Source organism: Rana temporaria, chromosome 1 (genome assembly GCF_905171775.1).
Source record: "Rana temporaria chromosome 1, aRanTem1.1, whole genome shotgun sequence".
NCBI classification, from domain to species: Eukaryota; Metazoa; Chordata; class Amphibia; order Anura; family Ranidae; genus Rana; species Rana temporaria.
In genome coordinates this window covers 629,396,911-629,416,022 of record NC_053489.1, presented here as the reverse complement: position 1 = coordinate 629,416,022, position 19,112 = coordinate 629,396,911, and the positions used below count along the sequence as shown (strand labels likewise).

The 19,112-nt window shown below is 42.5% G+C and overlaps 1 protein-coding gene across 2 annotated transcripts in view; it reads left to right on the top strand.

Annotated features, from left to right (window-relative positions):
- The window catches only part of SORCS2 (sortilin related VPS10 domain containing receptor 2), a 1,216,738-nt gene that overhangs the window by 421,060 nt on the left and 776,566 nt on the right, over positions 1 to 19,112 (top strand). For both annotated transcript variants that reach the window (XM_040335380.1, XM_040335381.1), the window contains exon 2: positions 12,187 to 12,254. In XM_040335380.1, coding sequence (XP_040191314.1) covers positions 12,187 to 12,254 — 68 coding nt within the window. The remainder of the gene's footprint in view (positions 1 to 12,186; positions 12,255 to 19,112) is intronic.

Genomic DNA, 19,112 nt, shown 5'->3' with positions numbered 1-19,112 from the left:
TACACTTAGAGTCGCCTCTCTTCTCTTTTATACTCAGTTGTAACCTGACGCTACTTGTATATCAAGTCAAAATTAAAAAAATGATGCTCGTCTTGCAAAACGCTCTCAAACCAAGGTTTTTCTGTACTCCAAACCTTTAGAAATAACCTCTAATATGTCTTCTATTTGTAACCTTTGTTTACTAGACTGTATGAGAATAAGCCTAATGCACAATACATAGCTCTGTTTACTCATCTGCTTCAATCAGTGGGGTTTCAGATTTGAAGTAAGGAAATATTGAAATCCCGTCTTCTGTATTTGCTCAAGTCTTTGTCATACTACTCATTCATTTTAATGATGGCGGTACAGATTGTTTGTACAGCTACCCTGTTCTCCTTGAAATAAAGCAATATTTGTTTTGCAAAACTTCAAATCTGCGTCATCTTGATTGCTTTTTCAATAAGTAAATCATTTCAAAATATTTTTTTTTCCTTTTAGAATTATCAGGATGAGGTTAGGTGAGTGATTCTGCTACTAGTGACAAATTGGCAGTGGCAAGATAGCTAAGGAGAATGGCAGGAGAGACTTCGGGGGCAACTCTGTAAGTCGTCCTGAGGACGACTTCAGAGGCGATTTGCAAAACGACTTCTGTATAGAAGTCAATGCAGGTCGCCCCGAGCCACCCCCAAAGTCGTACAGGAACCTTTTTCTAAGTCGGAGCGACTTGCGTCGCTCCTATTAGAACGGTTCCATTGCATTCAATGGGACGCGACTCGTCAGGCGGCTGAGCCGCCTGTCGTGTCGCCCCAGTGTGAACCGGGTCTAAAGCCTCATACACACCTTTAGATTTTCGGACGAACGAACGTCCGTTTTTTGTGGCATGATAGTCTCATGTCCAAAGTGAAGAGGTTACTCTCAATACGCACATTTTCATATGACAGAATACAACGTCAGAAGTGATGTAATGTGGTGAAAAGTTTTGTATGTATTCTTTCGTTTCTGAGCATGCGTAATCTTGCTCTTACGATTTTATTCGTACGAAAACCAGACTAATGAAGTGAAAATCTGACGTTGAGTTCACAAAAATTTTATAGTCTGCACATCCAGCTTTTGTCTGACGAAAAAACAAAATCGACTGTCGAAAGCAACGTATTAACGATCCGAAAATCGTCAGACAGCTCGTCGTACAAATTTTTCTATCCCATTTTCGTATCGTGTGTACGGGCCTTTAGAGACCGCTTGTCTGTCCCTATGGAATTGCTACCATCGCTAGTGGTTGAGATTAAGCAATGCTTGGGGCCAGCAAGGAGGTGATTCCATAGACATAAAGCATCCATCTGACATCAGCCTTAAGCCTCATACACATGATTGGACTTCCATCAGACTTTTCCGTGGATTTTTGTCTGAAGGGTTGTTGTCCGTGAACTTGTTCTGCATACACACGGCAGAACTTTTTAAGCCAACATTCACCAAATCACAATTTTTTTCAGCTCTTTACCGCCACCCTTTGGACAACTTCTGCTATTGTTGTCTGATCTTTAGCATTGGTTCAGAGCATGCGTATTTGTACTTTGTTGTCGGAAAGTTTGAGAGCATGCACAGCGAACATTTGTCAGTTGAAAAACCGACAACAATTGTCCAATGGAGCATACAGATGGTCGGATTGTCCGATAAAACACGTCCATCGGACCGTTGTTGTCAAAAAGTCAGATCGTGTGTATGGGCCTTTACATTGCAGAGTTTGTGGTCTTTCAACTAAAACTTCAGGCAAGAGGCTAAATACACCAATTATAGCAGATACAATGTAGAAAGATGGGATACAATGGACATATCAAGGATGCACCGTGTCCCAAATTACTGACAAAGCAAATCCAACACAAAAAGACAGACTTTTCAGGTGCTATGGGAATACACATCCTGCAAACTTTTTTTCTTAAAAATTGAGGGGGAATACACACCCTGCAAACTTTATTTCTGCAAAGATTCAAATGAATCATCACTCGCAATAACCATAAAAGCCTTATCTGCATTGGTTGCTGTTCTCTAAAACATACATATTGGTACTTATAAATTACTGCTATGAAGAATATGTCCCATCAAAGGTGACCCAATAGTTTTAGAACTCTTCAACACTTTAGTGCATTCGATGTTTCTCTACACGTTCCGCAGGAATCTTCTGCTTCTTCAGGAGAGAGGCCGAGATCCCCCTGTGCTGGCCGGCGGATGTCACAAGGGAATCTCGGCCCCTCCAGCTTCTCTCCATAGATCGGGGCCGACCAGCACAGGGGGGCACGTGACCGCACAGCTGCGGTGTGACAAAATCTATTTTACATTTTTTTTAAAACAAATCAACTGTAGTAAATGGCAGCCTGCCCAAAGGGGATACATGTAAAGTCACATAGTGACTTAACAATCACTTTAAATCTTGGCGATGGAACAATTAAATTGTTATGATGGACCATGTCAAATCATTGGGTGTTTGCGGCACTTTTTTTGTTTAATGTACTTGTGTCTTGAAGCTGTTTTTAATTTAGGGCACTTTAAAGCAAAATACGCTTATCCTTCCCCCCCCCCCCCTTCCTTGATCTAATCCACCTTCTTCTCCACCAATACCAATTACCTTGATCTGACGCTCACGGTTCCTCTGCTTGTTTTCATCCAAAGATGCTAGTCTTCACTCTAGACCAGGGATATGCAATTAGTGGACCTCCATTTGTTGCAAAACTACAAGTCCCAAAATGCCTCTGCCTCTGGGTGTCATGCTTGTGGCTGGGATTTTTTTTGCAGAGGAAACCGGTCTTGTGTACATATTTCGACGAGGAAACTGTCGAGGATCCCGTCGAGCCAAAAAGAGAGCATGTCTTCTTTTTCCTCAACGGGAATGGAGAAACTTGCCTTGTCGAGTTCCTCGACAGCCTAACAAGGAACTCGACGAGGAAAACAATGTGTTTCGCCCGTCGAGTTCCTCGGTCGTGTGTACGAGGCTTCAGAGTCTTCTTATGCCTCATGGGACTGGAGGTCCACTAGTGCACTAGTGCACTAGTGCATTACAGCCCCATAGACTTCTATGAGTCCTGAGACTCAAGATGTTTGGAGGGCAATTCTCCACAGTAGGGCAACAGCCAAAAAAAAAAAAAAAGAAAAGGACAGTGCTTCCAATCACTCAAAGCAAAATTAGGAAAAAAAGTTTAGGCAGGAGTTAAGTGGCAAATGGAATTTTCAGAAGAAGAAGAGGTCAGCTCTGTCTCAGCAGAAGTTTCCTAAAATAAGAATAATTAATGAAATGTGTGAGAATAAGGGTACAGCGCTATTATTCATTTCTGGAGACAAAATGTGGCGTTTCACTTCAACGAGCAACTATAAAAGATTGCGCTGACACAATTATTTTATGAGACTGATCACATTCAGGTTTACAAGATATTAATAAGACATTTCTTTGATTCCTTTCAAAACTAACTTGTGACATCTATTTGATACTTTAGAATAGTTCACAACAGAAATGATTTGCAGATGGGCTCTGAATATAAATGTATTTTTAGTTCTAGTGGATGGAAATGACAGGTTCTCACTATCAAAGGCCACAGGAGATAGAAAAAAAAGGTCAGGACTGCCATGCACTGTGTATGTCTGGGAACATCTGCTCTGTTCAGGCTGGTTCTGTTATCAGCTGTCAGGTTATATTTTCACATCTGCTTTCATCCACGGGAAGAAAGGCAAAGTTCTTGTGAGATGCTGCAGCTCAGTACTGCAGATCATATCCATAAAGCAGCTGTTCATTTACAACTTTGGATGGATTTTCCTGGCCGGTCTGGCATCCCCAGACAAGCCAGTGTCTGAGCACCCAACCCCCCCCCCCCCCCCCCCCGCTCTACTACAGTAATGTCTGCATGGTACATTTATACATGGTATAAATGATTGGTTATGAGAATGACCGTTTGCAGCCCACACATGCAGTCTGTAGCTCAGTAGCGCCCATATTTTGTGCCTTGTATGGGTACAGGCAGGAAATGTTTTGAAATTTGCTGTACATATTAAATCCACATTGAACCTTTATATTTTGAGGCAGGCATGCAAACATAGCTGTCTCTCTTTAGATGAGGTTTCCAAACTTTTAAGTGCAAAGGCAATATTGTATTTTTTTATGATCGTAAATATTTGCGACCCCCCCCCCCCCAAAAAAGGCACTCCTTACATCAGGGCACCCAACACAATCCTCCTTACATTATGGTCTCCATCATAGTTCTACTTACATCAGAATCTCCCTTACATTAGGGTCCCCATCAGAGTTCCACTTACATCAGAATCCCCCATACATTGGGATCTCATTCAGAATCCCCCTTACATTGAGGTCCCCCATCAGAGTTCCTCTTACATCAGAATCCCCCTTACATTGGGATCTCTTTCAGAATCCCCCTTACATTAAGGTCCCCATCAGAGTTCCACTTACACCAGAACCCCCCTAAATTATGGTACCCATTATAGTTCCCCTTACATCTGAGCTCAATTAGATCAGGGTCTTCCTTTATATCAGGGTCCCATCAAAGTCTCCCCTTTTATCAGGGTAACCATCAGAGCTCCCTTACATCAGGGTCCCATCAGAGTTCCACTTACATCAGAATCCCCCTAAATTAGGGTACCCATTAGAGTTCCCCTTACACCAGAGCTCCCTTAGATCAAGGTCTTCCTTTATATCAGGGTCCCAGCAAAGTCCCACCTTTTGTCAGGGTAACCATCAGAGCTCCCTTAGATCAAGGTCTTCCTTTATATCAGGGTCCCAGCAAAGTCCCACCTTTTGTCAGGGTAACCATCAGAGCTCCCTTACATCAAGGTCCTATCAGAGTTCCACTTTACATCAGAATCTCCCTTACACTGGCATCTCCTTCAGAATCTCCCTTACATTAGGGTCCCCATCAGAGTTCCACTTGCATCAGAATCTCCCTAAATTAGTCTCAAAAATATTCCGATTGCACACCTTCCGGCAAAATGGCCAAGTAGTAAAAGGGTGCTGAAACGATCACCGGCTGGGAACCGGAAAGCAAATCATATATATATATACTCGCCAGCACACCAGGAATCATAACGTCCAAAGATTTAATGCATATCTATTATGTCAAAAAGAGCAACGTTTCGAGGCCACGCAGGACCTCTTCGTCAGGCAAAAAGATACAAATACAATAAAGCAAACAAATATATAAGAAGCTGTCACCAATGAAAATCTTTGAAAAATAAAACCCACCCACCCCAAACACCTCCTCCCTCTACCCACCCATCCAATCAGGAGTCTACATTAGGTATGTTATGCAAGCACCTATTAGTGATCAGTTAATCACAAACAGGCATGAGCAAAGAGTCACATGGGGTACATACCCCCAGCTGTGTTCACGATCAAAACAGTGATCGCATAGCTGCTCAGTTGTACATTGCCAGAAAAAATGTATAAATCCCCTACCTGCAAAAGGAGCTATCCATGTACCCCTCCGCTGTGTCATCGATCATAATCCCGATCGCACAGCTGATACCACGTGTGCTGTCCTGTGGTATCCCTCAGCCAGTGTCAGTCTGCAAAATTGTGGTCAGCGTCGTTGTGCGGCCGCCGTCGCCATAGAAACAATGACGTCGGCGCGTCATACGTCGGCTCAGCCAATCAGCTTCGACCAATGTGACAGTGAGGCTTGGAAAGCAAGCCTACGTCACATGTTACAAGGGGCCAACGAGAGCGCAGTTTAACAGTTCAGGTCTATGTGACAGCGAGGCTTGAAAAGCAAGTCCCTGTCGCATGGTAGCAGGGGTCAAGGAGAGCGCAGCCTGACAATTCAGGCTAATGTGACAGCGCGACTTGTAAAACAAGCCGCTGTGATATGGTTCAATGGGAGGTACTAAAGAGGAAGCGTGCTATATTCACCCAGGATAAGATAATAAGTGAAGAAAAGAAGAAACTTAAAAAAAAAAAAAAAAAGGTAAAATGACTAATAATAAGCACCAATACAGAACCAAACACCTACATAGATAGACAAAAAAGAAGAAAAAAAGGAGAAAAAGAATAAAGAAAAAAAGTAAAATTAAACAATAATAAACAACTAGAAAAAATGTAAGAAATAAAGAATATAAATAAAAATAAAAATAGATGTAAATTAACATAAATAAACATAAATAGAAAAAAATAAAAATAAATATAAATAAATATAAATAAAAATAAATATAAAAAATGAAAATAAATATAAAAAATAAAAATAAATAAATAAAAATAAAAATAAAAATAAAAATAAATAAATGCAAATAAAAATAAAAATAAAAATAGAAAAATACAAATAAAAATAAAGATAAATAAAAATAAATATAAAACAAAAATAAAACAAAAATAAAACAAAACAAGGCAGAAATCAAAAAACAAAACAAAGTGAAATTACTGAAACAGAAGAAAAGAAAAAGCAAAAGAAAATACCAAAAAACAAAAAGGTAAGAAAGCACCAGGGTGAACAGACTATTAAAAAAGTGTAAGATATGACATGTAGACACAATACAGAGGGCTAACGGTCCGGGTGAGAACACCAACAGACAAATGGTCACTCAAAAACGAGCCATATCGATGTACATCCTATATCAAACCTGCCTAAAGGTCTAAGTTGATAGGGTCATCGTCCATACATAGTCAAATGTAAAAATGTCTACAATGTCAACCATGAAAAAAGAAAACAAAATACAGTTAAAAGAAGCCCACGGGGGCTTGAAAAAAACCGATGGTATAAAAATACCACATGGGATGTCATTTCTAATATACAATTGCAAGATAAGATCAGAGAATAACTTTAAATAAATACGATGGTGCAAGAATAATATGCGATTGAAGAAGAACACTAGATAGATAAGCCCAATCAAAGGCCATAAGGCATTGCATAGGGGAGCTTAATGGGAGTCACAGCGATCAATCAGCGATCATCTATAAAGCACGTCAGTGACAAATTCGCGTTCAACCCACCAGGTTGCACTGTCCCTAATGTGTGTATCCAATAGGCCTCGCGGCAAAGTAGTGCTCGATTCCGATCACCACCCCTATAGGGTGCTTTAACGTGTTCAATAACCATACCCCGGAGTTCGTGGATCTGGTGTTTGACTGTCACGAAATGTAAAGCCACAGGTTTGTTGAAGTCTACCTGTTCCCCCTTGGCGGTCTTAGTTAGGGCTACCCTAATGTTGCTCCTATGTTTTTGGAAACGCTTCTTAAATGGGCCTATAGTCTTTCCAACATATACCAATGTACAGGGACATTTTAGAATATAGACACAGAAGTCGGTGTTGCAGTTTAAATATTCGCGTATAGGATAGCGACCTCCCATATGTGGATGTGAAAAATATTCACCACAAATAAGGGAGTTGCATATATTACAGTTATAGCATCTAAAACATCCGGTTTTGAGGGATATCTTAGTTGCCGTCTTCGCGTACTTGTGTCGTGGGTCAGCCTGTACTAGATGGTCTCGTAGCGTTTTTCCGCGTTTGTACGCCATCATTGGTTTGGTCTTGATTGTAGGACTCAACGATCTATCTGACTGCAATATTTTCAAATTGCGTTCCGTGGCGCATTTGATTGTGCCTGACTCTTGGTTGTACGTGTGAACTAGCATAGGGCACGAACTAGCCCTAGAACTTTTGCTACTACCAGTTAATGCCTTATCTAGAGCTTGGTCCAGAATTGGTCTGGGATAACCACGTTCGAGAAATTTCTGGTACATGATATCAAGTTCTTTCTTTTTATCTTGCTCATCTGAGCAGATCCGTAAGACCCGTACAAACTGTGAGATCGGCAAATTGTGGCGTAAATGCGTTGGATGTGCACTCTGAAAGTGTAGCAGAGTGTTTCTATCGGTGGGCTTAGTATATAGGGATGTGGTCATACTACCACCAGTGATGGTGATAAGTACATCGAGGAATGGAATACATTCACCCGAAATCTCTGGGTTGAACACGATCCCTGGGAAAATGCTGTTAATATACTCCACAAATTTCACAAAGTCCGTCTCATTCCCCGTCCATATAAAAAAGATGTCGTCTATATATCTCATCCATTTTTTTACATATTGATGAAACAAAGGAGATGGATAAATATACACCTCTTCCAGATAGCCTACAAACAGGTTAGCAAAAGAGGGAGCTGCGGAGCTCCCCATAGCTGTCCCTCTAATCTGTGTATACATCGTTCCTTCAAATCTGAAATGATTGTTCACCAAAATAAATTCAAGACATTCAATAACAAAAGCCCTTGGTAACTCAAGGGAACCTCGTTTAGACAAGAAATGATCAACAGCCTGAAGACCAGCCTCATTGGGTATGCAGGTGTATAGTGAGGAAATGTCCATTGTGGCAAGCTTCCAACCGTCATCCCTAAATTAGGGTACCCATTAGAGTTCCCCTTACATCAGAGCTCCCTTAGATCAGAGTCTTCCTTTATATCAGTGTCCCATCAAAGTCCCCCGTTTTATCAGGGTAACCATCAGAGCTCCCTTACATCAGGGTCCCATCAGAGTTCCCCCTTACAGCAGAATCTCCCCATATATCAGAGTCAAAATCAGAGTTCTACTTAAATCAGTGTCCCCATCAGAGCCCCACCCTTAGATCAGAGTCCCCCTTACATTAATGTCCCTGTCAGAATCCTCCTTACATTAGGGTCTCCATTAGAGTTCCATTTATATCAGAATTTCCCTTACATTAGTGTTCCCCTTACAACAGAGCCCCCTTAGAGGGGTTGTCCCTCAGGGTGTCCCTTTATATCAGGATCCCATTAGAGACCCCCCTTTTTTTAGGGTAACCATCAGAGCTCTTTTACATCAGGGTCCTATCAGGGTTCCCCCGTACAGCATAGTCCCCCCTTATATTAGTCTCCCCATCAGAGCCCTCCCCCCTTATATCAGAGTCCCCAGAAGAGTCCGCCTTACATTAATGTTCCTGACAGAAAACCCCCTTACATTAGAGTCCCTATCAGAGTTCCACTTACATCAGAATCCCCCTTACATTGGGGTCCTGGTAAGAGTTCCCCTTAGATCAGAGTCTCCCCTTATATTAGGGTCCCATCAGAGTTCCCCTTCTTTCAGGGTAGTCATCAGAACTCCCTTACATCAGGGGCCTATCAGAGTTTCCCCTTACAGCAGAGTCTCCCCATATATCGGAGGGTCCATAAGAGTTCCACTTACATCAGTGTCCCCATCAGACCCCCCCATATCAGGGTCCACATCAGAGACTTTACCACTGGGGACCTGAATCCTTAATCTGTGAACATTGAAGATATGGCATTGACCTTAGTGGCAGGCTTAATAATGTCTTGTAGTGGGCCAGATGTTGAGCTCCTAAAGCAGAACTAAACAGAATGAAATGCTCACCACCTTAAGCAATGCATCCCATAAATCCCTCAACAGCCGCTGTCATTTTCTTTCTGGCTTTTGCCGGGTGCCTTGGTTTCTGGCCTCTTGATTGGGGGAATGAAGTCATCCTGTGCATGCACGTTGGAGTCCATCATTCATTCTGCATAGCCCGAGTGTTCCGGGTATGCCCAATAAGCTTCACATGCTCAGCATGCATTCAAGAAACATTAAACATCTCTTCTGCAATAAAGACCTTACTTGCTCACAATGTTTTAATGTTTTGTTTTATGTTTAGTTCCGCTTTAAGTAAAAAAAACTTTATACCACACTAAACCTTTCATGCAACCTCCGAATTGTGTTTTCTTAGAAGCATTGGCATAGAACATGCAGAGCTAAACAGATAATCCCTTGTCCCTTGCTTAATAATAAACACAGAAATGATTAGTTGGAGGGGCAAGGCCACGGCTTTATTGAATTACAGGATATAAAAATTCAATCAATAAGGCAACAAAATCTAAATTCAAGGCTAACAGGGAAGAAACTTGAAAGTCACAGAGGAGCTCTGAGCACCCAATTAACATAACGGAGCATTAAGGCCTCAAATTATTGCGTTTGTTATTTTGAAAAGTGAGTATAAAGGAAAAGTAGTGCTGAAAAATGTGTGGGTTTAACTAATCCGTTTTTGCATATTATTTCTTTGTGATTTGCGTAACTGTGATTGTGGCATGGCAGGGGGGGTTGTTCCTATTTCTAACCTAAGAAAGTTGGGAGGTATGTGTAAATCGTATTCAGTACATATTTAGCGTTTAAATGCTATTAAAGTAGAACTATAGTAAAAATGTTTTTCTTTCATTTTGAATAGAGCAAGGGAGGATTATAACCCCTGTCACATTTTTTTTCACCATCTGTGTCCCTATATGGAGATTTCCCTTCAGTTCCTGTCCCATAGCCAAATAGGAAGTGAGTAAGAATCCCTGCAAAATATTGGAGCCCCTCAGGTCACCAGGACGGTTGTCCCCATTGGAAGATTTCCCCTCTATTACTTTATTGGGGACAACCCCAAATTTGAGACTTTCTTTTATTTTCACTTTTAACCCCTTCCTGACCAGCCACCGCAGTTGCACTGTGGCAGGTTGGCTCCCCTGGACGAACCGATGTAACTGAATGTCGCTTCACCTTTTAGCCACTAGGGGCGCACATGTCCGCGGCTCGCCGACGGAGTTGATGCGAGTGCCCAGTGGGCGCATTGACCGCCAGGCACCCACGATCGCTCAAGACAGAGAGAGAACTGGATTCTCTCAGGGGAGAGGAGACAGATCGTATGTTCATACTAAGTATGAACACCGATCTCTCTCTCTATATTTCTCTAGATATCTAGATATCTCTCTAGATATTTTTTTGCAGAGGAAACCAGTCGTGTGTACATTTTCGTCGAGGAAACTGTCGAGAACCTCGACGAGCCAAAAAGAGAGCAAGTTCTCTATTTTCTCGATGGGAGTCTGAGATCCTCGACGGGCTGGTTTTCAACGAGAAACTTGGACGTCTGTATGCTAAGAAACCCGCGCTTGCTCAGAATAAAGTCTGAGACGGGAGTAAAAGTAGCATTTGTAATGGAGATAACACATTTTTAAAGCTGTAACAGACTGAAAAGTGGAAATGTCTCTCACCAAACTTTTATTTAACACGCAAACACATGAGATTAGTAAAAGCAGCCCCAAGAGTTTAGCCAGTAGAATCGAACTTCCCCTGCCGTTGTATGTGTTGTATGTCACCGCGTTTGAGAACGAGGAGATTTTGGCTTGACTGTGTGTACGCAAAGCAAGCTTGTCGAGTTCCTCAACAAGCCTAACAAGGAACTCGACGAGGAACTTGATGTGTTTTGCCCGTCGAGTTTCTCAGTCGTGTGTACGAGGCCTCAGGGGGACATGCAAGGAAAATAAAAAACAGCATTTTTTCTTGTACATTATTGGATGATAAAATCATCAGAGCTTCCCCTCATTTCATATCTACCCCTCAGATCTAAAGCGACTGAACTTCCTAGTGCTCTTGCAGTGCAAATTGTATTTACCTTTAGTAAATCAACCCCATTGTGTTTTTTTCGAAATTGTCGCTCTTCTTTTGTTTATAGCGTTTTGTTTGTTAAAAATAATCACAGAGGTGATCAAATGCCACCAAAAGAAAGCTCTAATTGTGGGGAAAAAAGGACATCAATTTTGTTGTGGTACGACGTCGCACGACCGCGCAATTGTCAGTTAAAGCCACGCAGTGCCGTATCGCAAACAATGGCCTAGTCATTGAGTAGCCAAATCTTCCAGGGCTGAAGTGGTTATCGATGATGGTAAAATGGTAAATTAGAGAGGGTCAATCTCTATAGCGGGGGCACAGACACCAATAAAAACCTAAACAGTGTTCTAATTCATCTCCAATCCCAAAAAAAATGCCGTTAGTTATACCTTAATGCTCACACTTTGTCTTAGTAGTAGCCATAATTATCAAAAAATGTATATTAGTGTTGATTTTTGATGTTTGTAGATTTGGTTATCTGCTGTATTTAGTGAGAACTTTTCTAGCTGCTATGACAGTGGGATGCTGTGTCTTTTGATGCTAGGAGGCGCACAGGGACATTTTCTCTAAATAATGGAATGACAGTTGGCAGTAGACCCTGAATCTAGGGTTCCATGTTTTATGTTGACATCAGTGTCTGGAGCTTCATTATCTGGTGTGTATTGTCAGTTATATTTAGTACTTTATAAATTTGGTGTTTGGGGGAGATAGGGGATACAAAGTAAAAAATGGTATATACATGGGACCATATATTATCATCTAATGTATATTCCTTCTTCTTTATATGCAGGTTATTCTGATACTCACCAAGTTTTACCATGCCGACACGGGGAAGGTTCTGGAGAGCTCTTTATGGAGGTAGGAATGGTTACATTACTATTACTTCTCTTTTTCTCATCTCATTTCTTTTAAAAAAATTTAACAAAACAGAAATAAAATCATTCTAAGCCTTTGTGTAGATTTTACTTAAAGTGGAAGTCAAGACGGCAGAATGGCACAGCTGAGTAGTGAAATCCCGAGTGCATACTTTGAAATTCTTAAAATACTTGTAAAATTAAAGCATTAGAGAATACCATAAATTTGCAAACACGATCCCGCTGGCCAGCTTTCTATTTCAAAAGATGCAGCCTAGGTGACATAACTCTGAGAGAAGGTTTAGATGACATGGGGTGGTACTATACTGTCTATCAGCAAATGAGCAGAGGATGGAGAGCATAAGTGCTAAAGCCAGACAATGAAAGCCAAGGATCTATTTTTTGAGATGCCTCAACCACAGCCCCTAGGACAGTGATTGCAACCCTTGGCACCCCAGACGTTTTGGAACTACATTTCCCATGATGCTACATTGCAAAGTGCATGAGCATCATGAGAAATGTAGTTCCAAAACATCTGGGGTGCCGGGGTTCACCATCATTGCCCTAGGAACTGCTACTTGATCAAGACAGAGATTTAGGGCTGGATTCAGAAAGACTTACGCCGACGTATCTACTGATACGCCGCGTAAGTTCATGGATGCGCCGTCGTATCTATGCGCCTGATTCTTAATACAAGATACGCCTGAAATTTGGCTCCATCCGACCGACGTAAGTTTCCTACGCCGTCGGAGCCTGGGCGCATATTTACGCTGGCCGCAAGGGGCGCTTCCATTGATTTACGCTTGAATATGCAAATGACCGAGATACGCCGATTCACGAACGTACTTGCGCCTGTCGCAGTAGTATACACCGTTTACGTAAGGCTTACGTCCGGCGTAAAGTTATTCCACCACATAGGAGGCGCAAGCCATGCAAAGGTATGGACGACGGAACAGTCGTCGAATTTTACGTTGTTTACGTAGGACTACGTGAATAGGGCTGGGCGTAGCTTACGTCACGTCGTAGGCAGTGATTCGACGTATCTTATGGAGTATTTTAGACGTGATTCTGAGCATGCGCACTGGGATGCGTCCATGGTATGGCGCATGCACTGTTCGGACCATCATTTGCATGGGGTCATGGTTCATTTAAATGAATCACGCCCACCGTCCACCTACTTTGAATTACGCGGGCTTACGCCGAAAGATTTACGTTACGCTGGCGCAACGTAGGGAGCGAGTGCTTTGTGAATACTCAGCTTGCCTCTCTGGGATATGTCGGCATAGCGCATATGAGATGCGCTACGCCGGAACAAAGATGCGCCGATCTACCTGAATCCGGGCCTGGGTGCCTAAAACCATACAACAATGCTGACTGCAGAGTGACAACATGGTAAGGCATGACATTTGGACATAAGGATTGATATAGATACATAAAAGCCTTGACTTCCACTTTAACTACATTTTGACTTTAGATACAGTGGAACCTCGGATTGCGAGTAACGCGGTTAATGAGCGTTTCGCAATACGAGCAATTAGTTGAAAAAAATCCTGACTTGGTTTGCGAGTGTTGTTCCGCAACACGAGCAGGATTCAAACCACTGCGGTGTGCAGTATCGCATTTGACCAGAGGTGCAGGGGCTCCGGAGCCATTCAGGAATACTCGGAAACACTTGCAAATACTCGTAAATACTCAGTTCCTGAGTGTTTCCGAGCCTTTCCAAGGTTTTTTTTCCGAATGCAGCCGAACGGTCTACAAGTATTTCTGAGTCTCTCTGGTGCCTCCTACCTCTGGCCATATGTGGTATTGCGTGCCATAGAGGTCAATGTGGAACAAATTATTTTTGCTTCCATGACTTCTATGGGAAAACTTGCTTTGATATGCTTATGCTCGTAATCCAAGGTTCCACTGTATGTGTATTTTTGTGTTGTATGTAAACTGATATGTGGTTCATATATATGGAAAATGAAGCATAACTTAGGAGTTTATCATAGTAGAACTTTATTGCACTCTGGAAAGATAAAGAACGCTACATTTCTAATGTGACCTTATCACTGGACTCAGTGCTAATACAGGTCCCTCAAACATTGGGGCATTATACCGCCAACAAAACTAACTACTGGACATGATCATAATACTCCCTCTTTACTCTCTATGGGCCAGATTCACACCAGAAATACGCCGGCGTATCTATTGATACGCTGGCGTATTTTCAAATTTGCCGCATCGTATCTTGACTTGGAATCCTCAAACCAAGATACGACAGCTTTTGGCATAGATCCGACAGGCGTACAGCTTCGTACGCCTTCGGATCGTAGGTGTAATTCTCCGGCGGCCGCTGGGTGGAGTTTCCAGCATCAGGTATGCAAATTAGCTGTTTACGGCGATCCACGACAGTACGCGCGTTCGTCGCATTCTCTTACGTCGTCGCTAGTCGGCTTTTCCCGTCGCAAACTTAGGCCTGCTATTTCATGGCTTAGATTTAGAACAGCCATGTTAAAGTATGGCTGTCGTTCCCGCGTCGAATTTAAAAAAAATATGTTTTCGTAAGATGTCCAGGAATACAAAAGTACATTACGCACGTTGCCGTTCAAAGAACACGTCGGGGCACTGTAATTTTGCGCAAAGCACAGTGGGAAATTTCCAAACGGAGCATGCGCAGAACGTTCGGTGCGGGAACGCGCCTAATTTAAATGGTACACGCCCCATTTGAATTAGGCGGCTTGCGCCGGACGGCTTTACGTTACACCGCCGTAAGTTTACACGCAAGTGCTTGGTGAATCAGGCACTTGTGCTGAAAACTTGCGGCGGTGTAACGTAAAGATGATACGTTACGCCGCCGCAGATCTCGGTGAATCTGGCCCCAAGTTTCCTTACTTTCTTAAAGAGGTTCTTCATTCTGAAAAAAAAGTTAATTATCTGGAGCTACAAATACTGTAATAAAGACAGGACTCTTACCTGTCTAAGGATCCAGCGCTGTCCTCACCTAGGCCAGTCCTTTGATGGTCTTCAGGTCCCAAGCACTGGCATTTTTTGTTTTTGTTTTGTAACAGATACATTTTTTGAGTTTTTTGAATTGTATAAAAACACAGAAAAAAATTAAATATTCATGGCATATAAATATAGATGGTACACAACAACATTCTTGTCGATCAATACACCATATACATACAGTACATCAATAGTATGAATACATATCAAAATACGGTTATTTATATACCACAGCTCAATAGTCAGTGGTTTCATCTCTGGAGGGAGATGGAAAAGGAAGAAAAGGGGGGAGAGATAGGAAAATTAGGGAAGGCAGGAGGGGGAGCGGAAATGGATAGAGAAGGAAGTAGAAGAAACCGAAAATAGGAAGGGAAAAAAAGCCCATCTTGAGCAGCTTCCCACCCGCCAGACATATAATTAAAAAATGTCAACACATTAAAGTGTTACTAAACCCAGGACCCTACATTCGCTATATCTGGTCTCCCACAGTACACAGAACGTGGAAATGCAATTATTTTAGTAAATATAAACCGCCAATACCTTTTCTAATCAGCAGTTAGAACAGTCTTGTGACTTCTAGCCAAGCACTGGTTAAAGTTTGTAGGAGGAGTTTTCTGACTGCCCTATGAGACTGCAAGACCCCTGACTTTCTGTCTGGACAGTGCTGATTGTCCCTGTGCTGATCGAATGCACTCTCCCAAGAAAAAATAAAAAAACTTTCTAGCAATATCAATACACACCAAAGTGAGCATGTGCAGCCTGACTCTGGTCCATCAGGAAATTACCAGGGGATAGTGGAAGGAGGGGAGGATCTGTGCATACAGGATCAAACAGCCTTTTTACACAATGCGGAAGAATAACCCCTTAGGATCCACAGTGAGTATAACAAGCATGCTTTACTGCATATATAGACTGATTTTACTGTTGTGGGTTTAGTAACACTTTAAACCCATGAGATGGCAGAGACTAGATAAAGAGGGCAAATATCACAGTGTTAAATCTCTAGCCCCCACCCAAGCAGCCCAATTATTTTTTTTCATATGGGCAATTTTGGCCCATATAAGTAATGTTACAGAAAGGTCGAATTTGATTGATTATAGACCTTCAAAGAAGAAGAGTATGGGGTTCCTGTAATTTACGTTTTGATAAAATTGCCTTCCTGGCATAGAAAGCCAACAATTTCTTATGGGAGGCAGTGGCCACAGTGTCACAAATACCCAAGAGTAGGATCAAGGAATCTACTGCAATGGTTAGCCCCCACCCCTCACTGCATTGATATTAGTCAAGCACTGGAATGTCTACTGCAGGATACCGGCTCTGACTCCTTGTAGCTTCACGGCTGGCCTCCTACTGCACATGCGCGAGTCACGCTGCGCTTTGTGAATGGACCTGAAGCCTCCTGGGACTTGTAATGTGTCTCAGGAGGTTGAGGGTGGCGGTGGGGGAAAGTCTTAGCTGGAATTGCCCAGATGATTCCAGAGAAAGTGGGAGTATGTACCTGACAAAACCCCAAAATATATATTTTTTCCAAAAGTGGAAGATGAAGGGGGAGGAGGGCATAAAGAGGAACTTACCATTTTAGGTGAAGTTCTGCTTTAACATGGAGGAACTCTTGAAACAACTTTACAGCTCAGGGAACTCCTACTGATAGTTACTATATCTACAGGTCACAGTAGCTTACCGTTATGGTCACTGACAAGAATGCTCCTTGCATTCATGGTCATTGAAAAAAAAACCTCAGTTATCTGCAGTAAAATAATCATTGTTGTCAGTGAATACTCATCTGAGAGGCAGAGATTGCTCATTGCTTAAGGAACCCTTAGCAACCTCTGAAGGAACCCTAGTTGAGAAAGGCTGCTCTAACCGTATACAGATATAGATACATTCAATTTAATCTGTCTGCTGGCATGATCATAATGCAGTTACAGTAAAACCTTGGATTGCGAGTATTCGTTCTGGAAACATGCTTGTGATCCAAAGCACTTGTATATCAAAGCAAATTTCCCCATAAGAAATAATGTAAACTCAGATTATTTGTTCCACAACCATTTATTTATAAGTCCTTCAATTTATAGTCCATATAAAAATATTATAGCAATGTGATGGCAGCCTCTACAATCGGATTAGATGCAAAATCCAGCATGTGCTACACAGTAAAAAAAGAAGAGAGGCTCCCCTAAGTGTAACAATATACCGTAGTTACATTTAATGAAGGTACAACATTTAGCAATTCACATGGTTGATGATTAAAACGGGCACATCTAAGAAAAGCTTGGCTTGAAGCGCTCATTGAGTGCTCGTGAAAGGGATGACGTCGATGGCTGTGCAGAGGACGGTCTATGTGGACAGCTTTACCCCGGATGCCTGTTTTAAACATCAACCATGTGAGTTGCTTAATGTTGTGCTTTCATTAAATGTAACCATATTGCTACACTAAGGCCTTGTACACACGACCGAACATGTCCGCTGAAACTGGTCCGCGGATCAGTTTCCGCGGACATGTCCGACCGTGTGTAGGGCCTAGCGGACAGTTTTCCGGCCTAGCGGACAGGTTTCCAGCGGACAAAAGTTTCTTAGCATGCTAAGAAACTTGTCCGCTGGAAACATGTCCGTCGGACATGTCCGATGGTTAGTACGACTCATCGGACATGTCCGCTGGTTATGGCGTATAACCAGCGGCCCGAAATCCCGCGCATGCGTCAAATTGATTTGACGCATGCGTGGAAGCATTGAACTCGCGTGTTAGGCCTCGTACTCACGACCGAACATGTCAGCAGACATGTCCGGTCGTGTGTACGGCCGACCGGACAATTTTCTGGCGGATCGGACAGGTTTCTAGCGGACGAATGTTTCTTAGCATGCTAAGAAACATGTCCGCTGGAAGCCTGTCCGTCGGACATGTTCGGTCATCTGTACGACTTACCGGACATGTCCGCTCGGCCGAAAGCCCTCGCATGCGTCGAAGTGATTCGACGCATGTGTGGAAGCATTGACCTTCCAGGGTCGTGGCGACGGCGTGTCCACGTCACTGCGTATCCTGTCCGCGCGGATTTCGGTTTGATGGTGTGTACAACCATCAGACCGAAATCTCCGAGCGGACATGTCCGATGAAAACGGTCCGCGGACCGTTTTCATCGGACATGTCCCCTCGTGTGTACGAGGCCTTAGAGAACGTTGGTGTCTTATACGTCACCGCGTTCTCTGTCCGCTGGGATTTTGGTCTGATGGTGTGTACACACATCAGACCAAAAGCTCCCAGCAGACATGTCCGATGAAAACAGTCCGTGGACCGTTTTCATCGGACATGTCTGCTCGTGTGTACAGGGCCTTAGAGGCGCCTTTCTTATCTTTTATACCAAGTTGTGATGTGACGCTAATTGAAAATCAAGACATCGCTTGTTAATAAAGTCAAAATGTATACAAATATTTTGGTTGGCATGCAAAACACTCTCAATCCAAGTTACTCTCAAACCAAGGTTATATTGTATATTACATAATATTTGCATGTAGATTATAATTCCTCCAACATGACCTGTCTACTGGCATGATCATAAGGCAGTTTTATTACATTTTCAGACATAGGTATATATCTCAAACTTGACCTGTCCACTGGCATTATCATAATACAGTTATATTAAACTATATTCAGACATAGAATATAATACCTCCGACGATCAGTGTATTGCGTTTCTAGATCCTTTATCATTCAATACCTATTGTCAACTCATTGTTACAATTTTCTTTGAATAAACTTTGATTGTGAAAAAAAGAAGAATATAATACCTCCTAGGTCTGGGACAAGGGGTGGGCAGGAGGGTCAGCTAACCTGGGCGCTTTGGATAATGTGAGGTGGGGGGGCTGCATAGAAAGT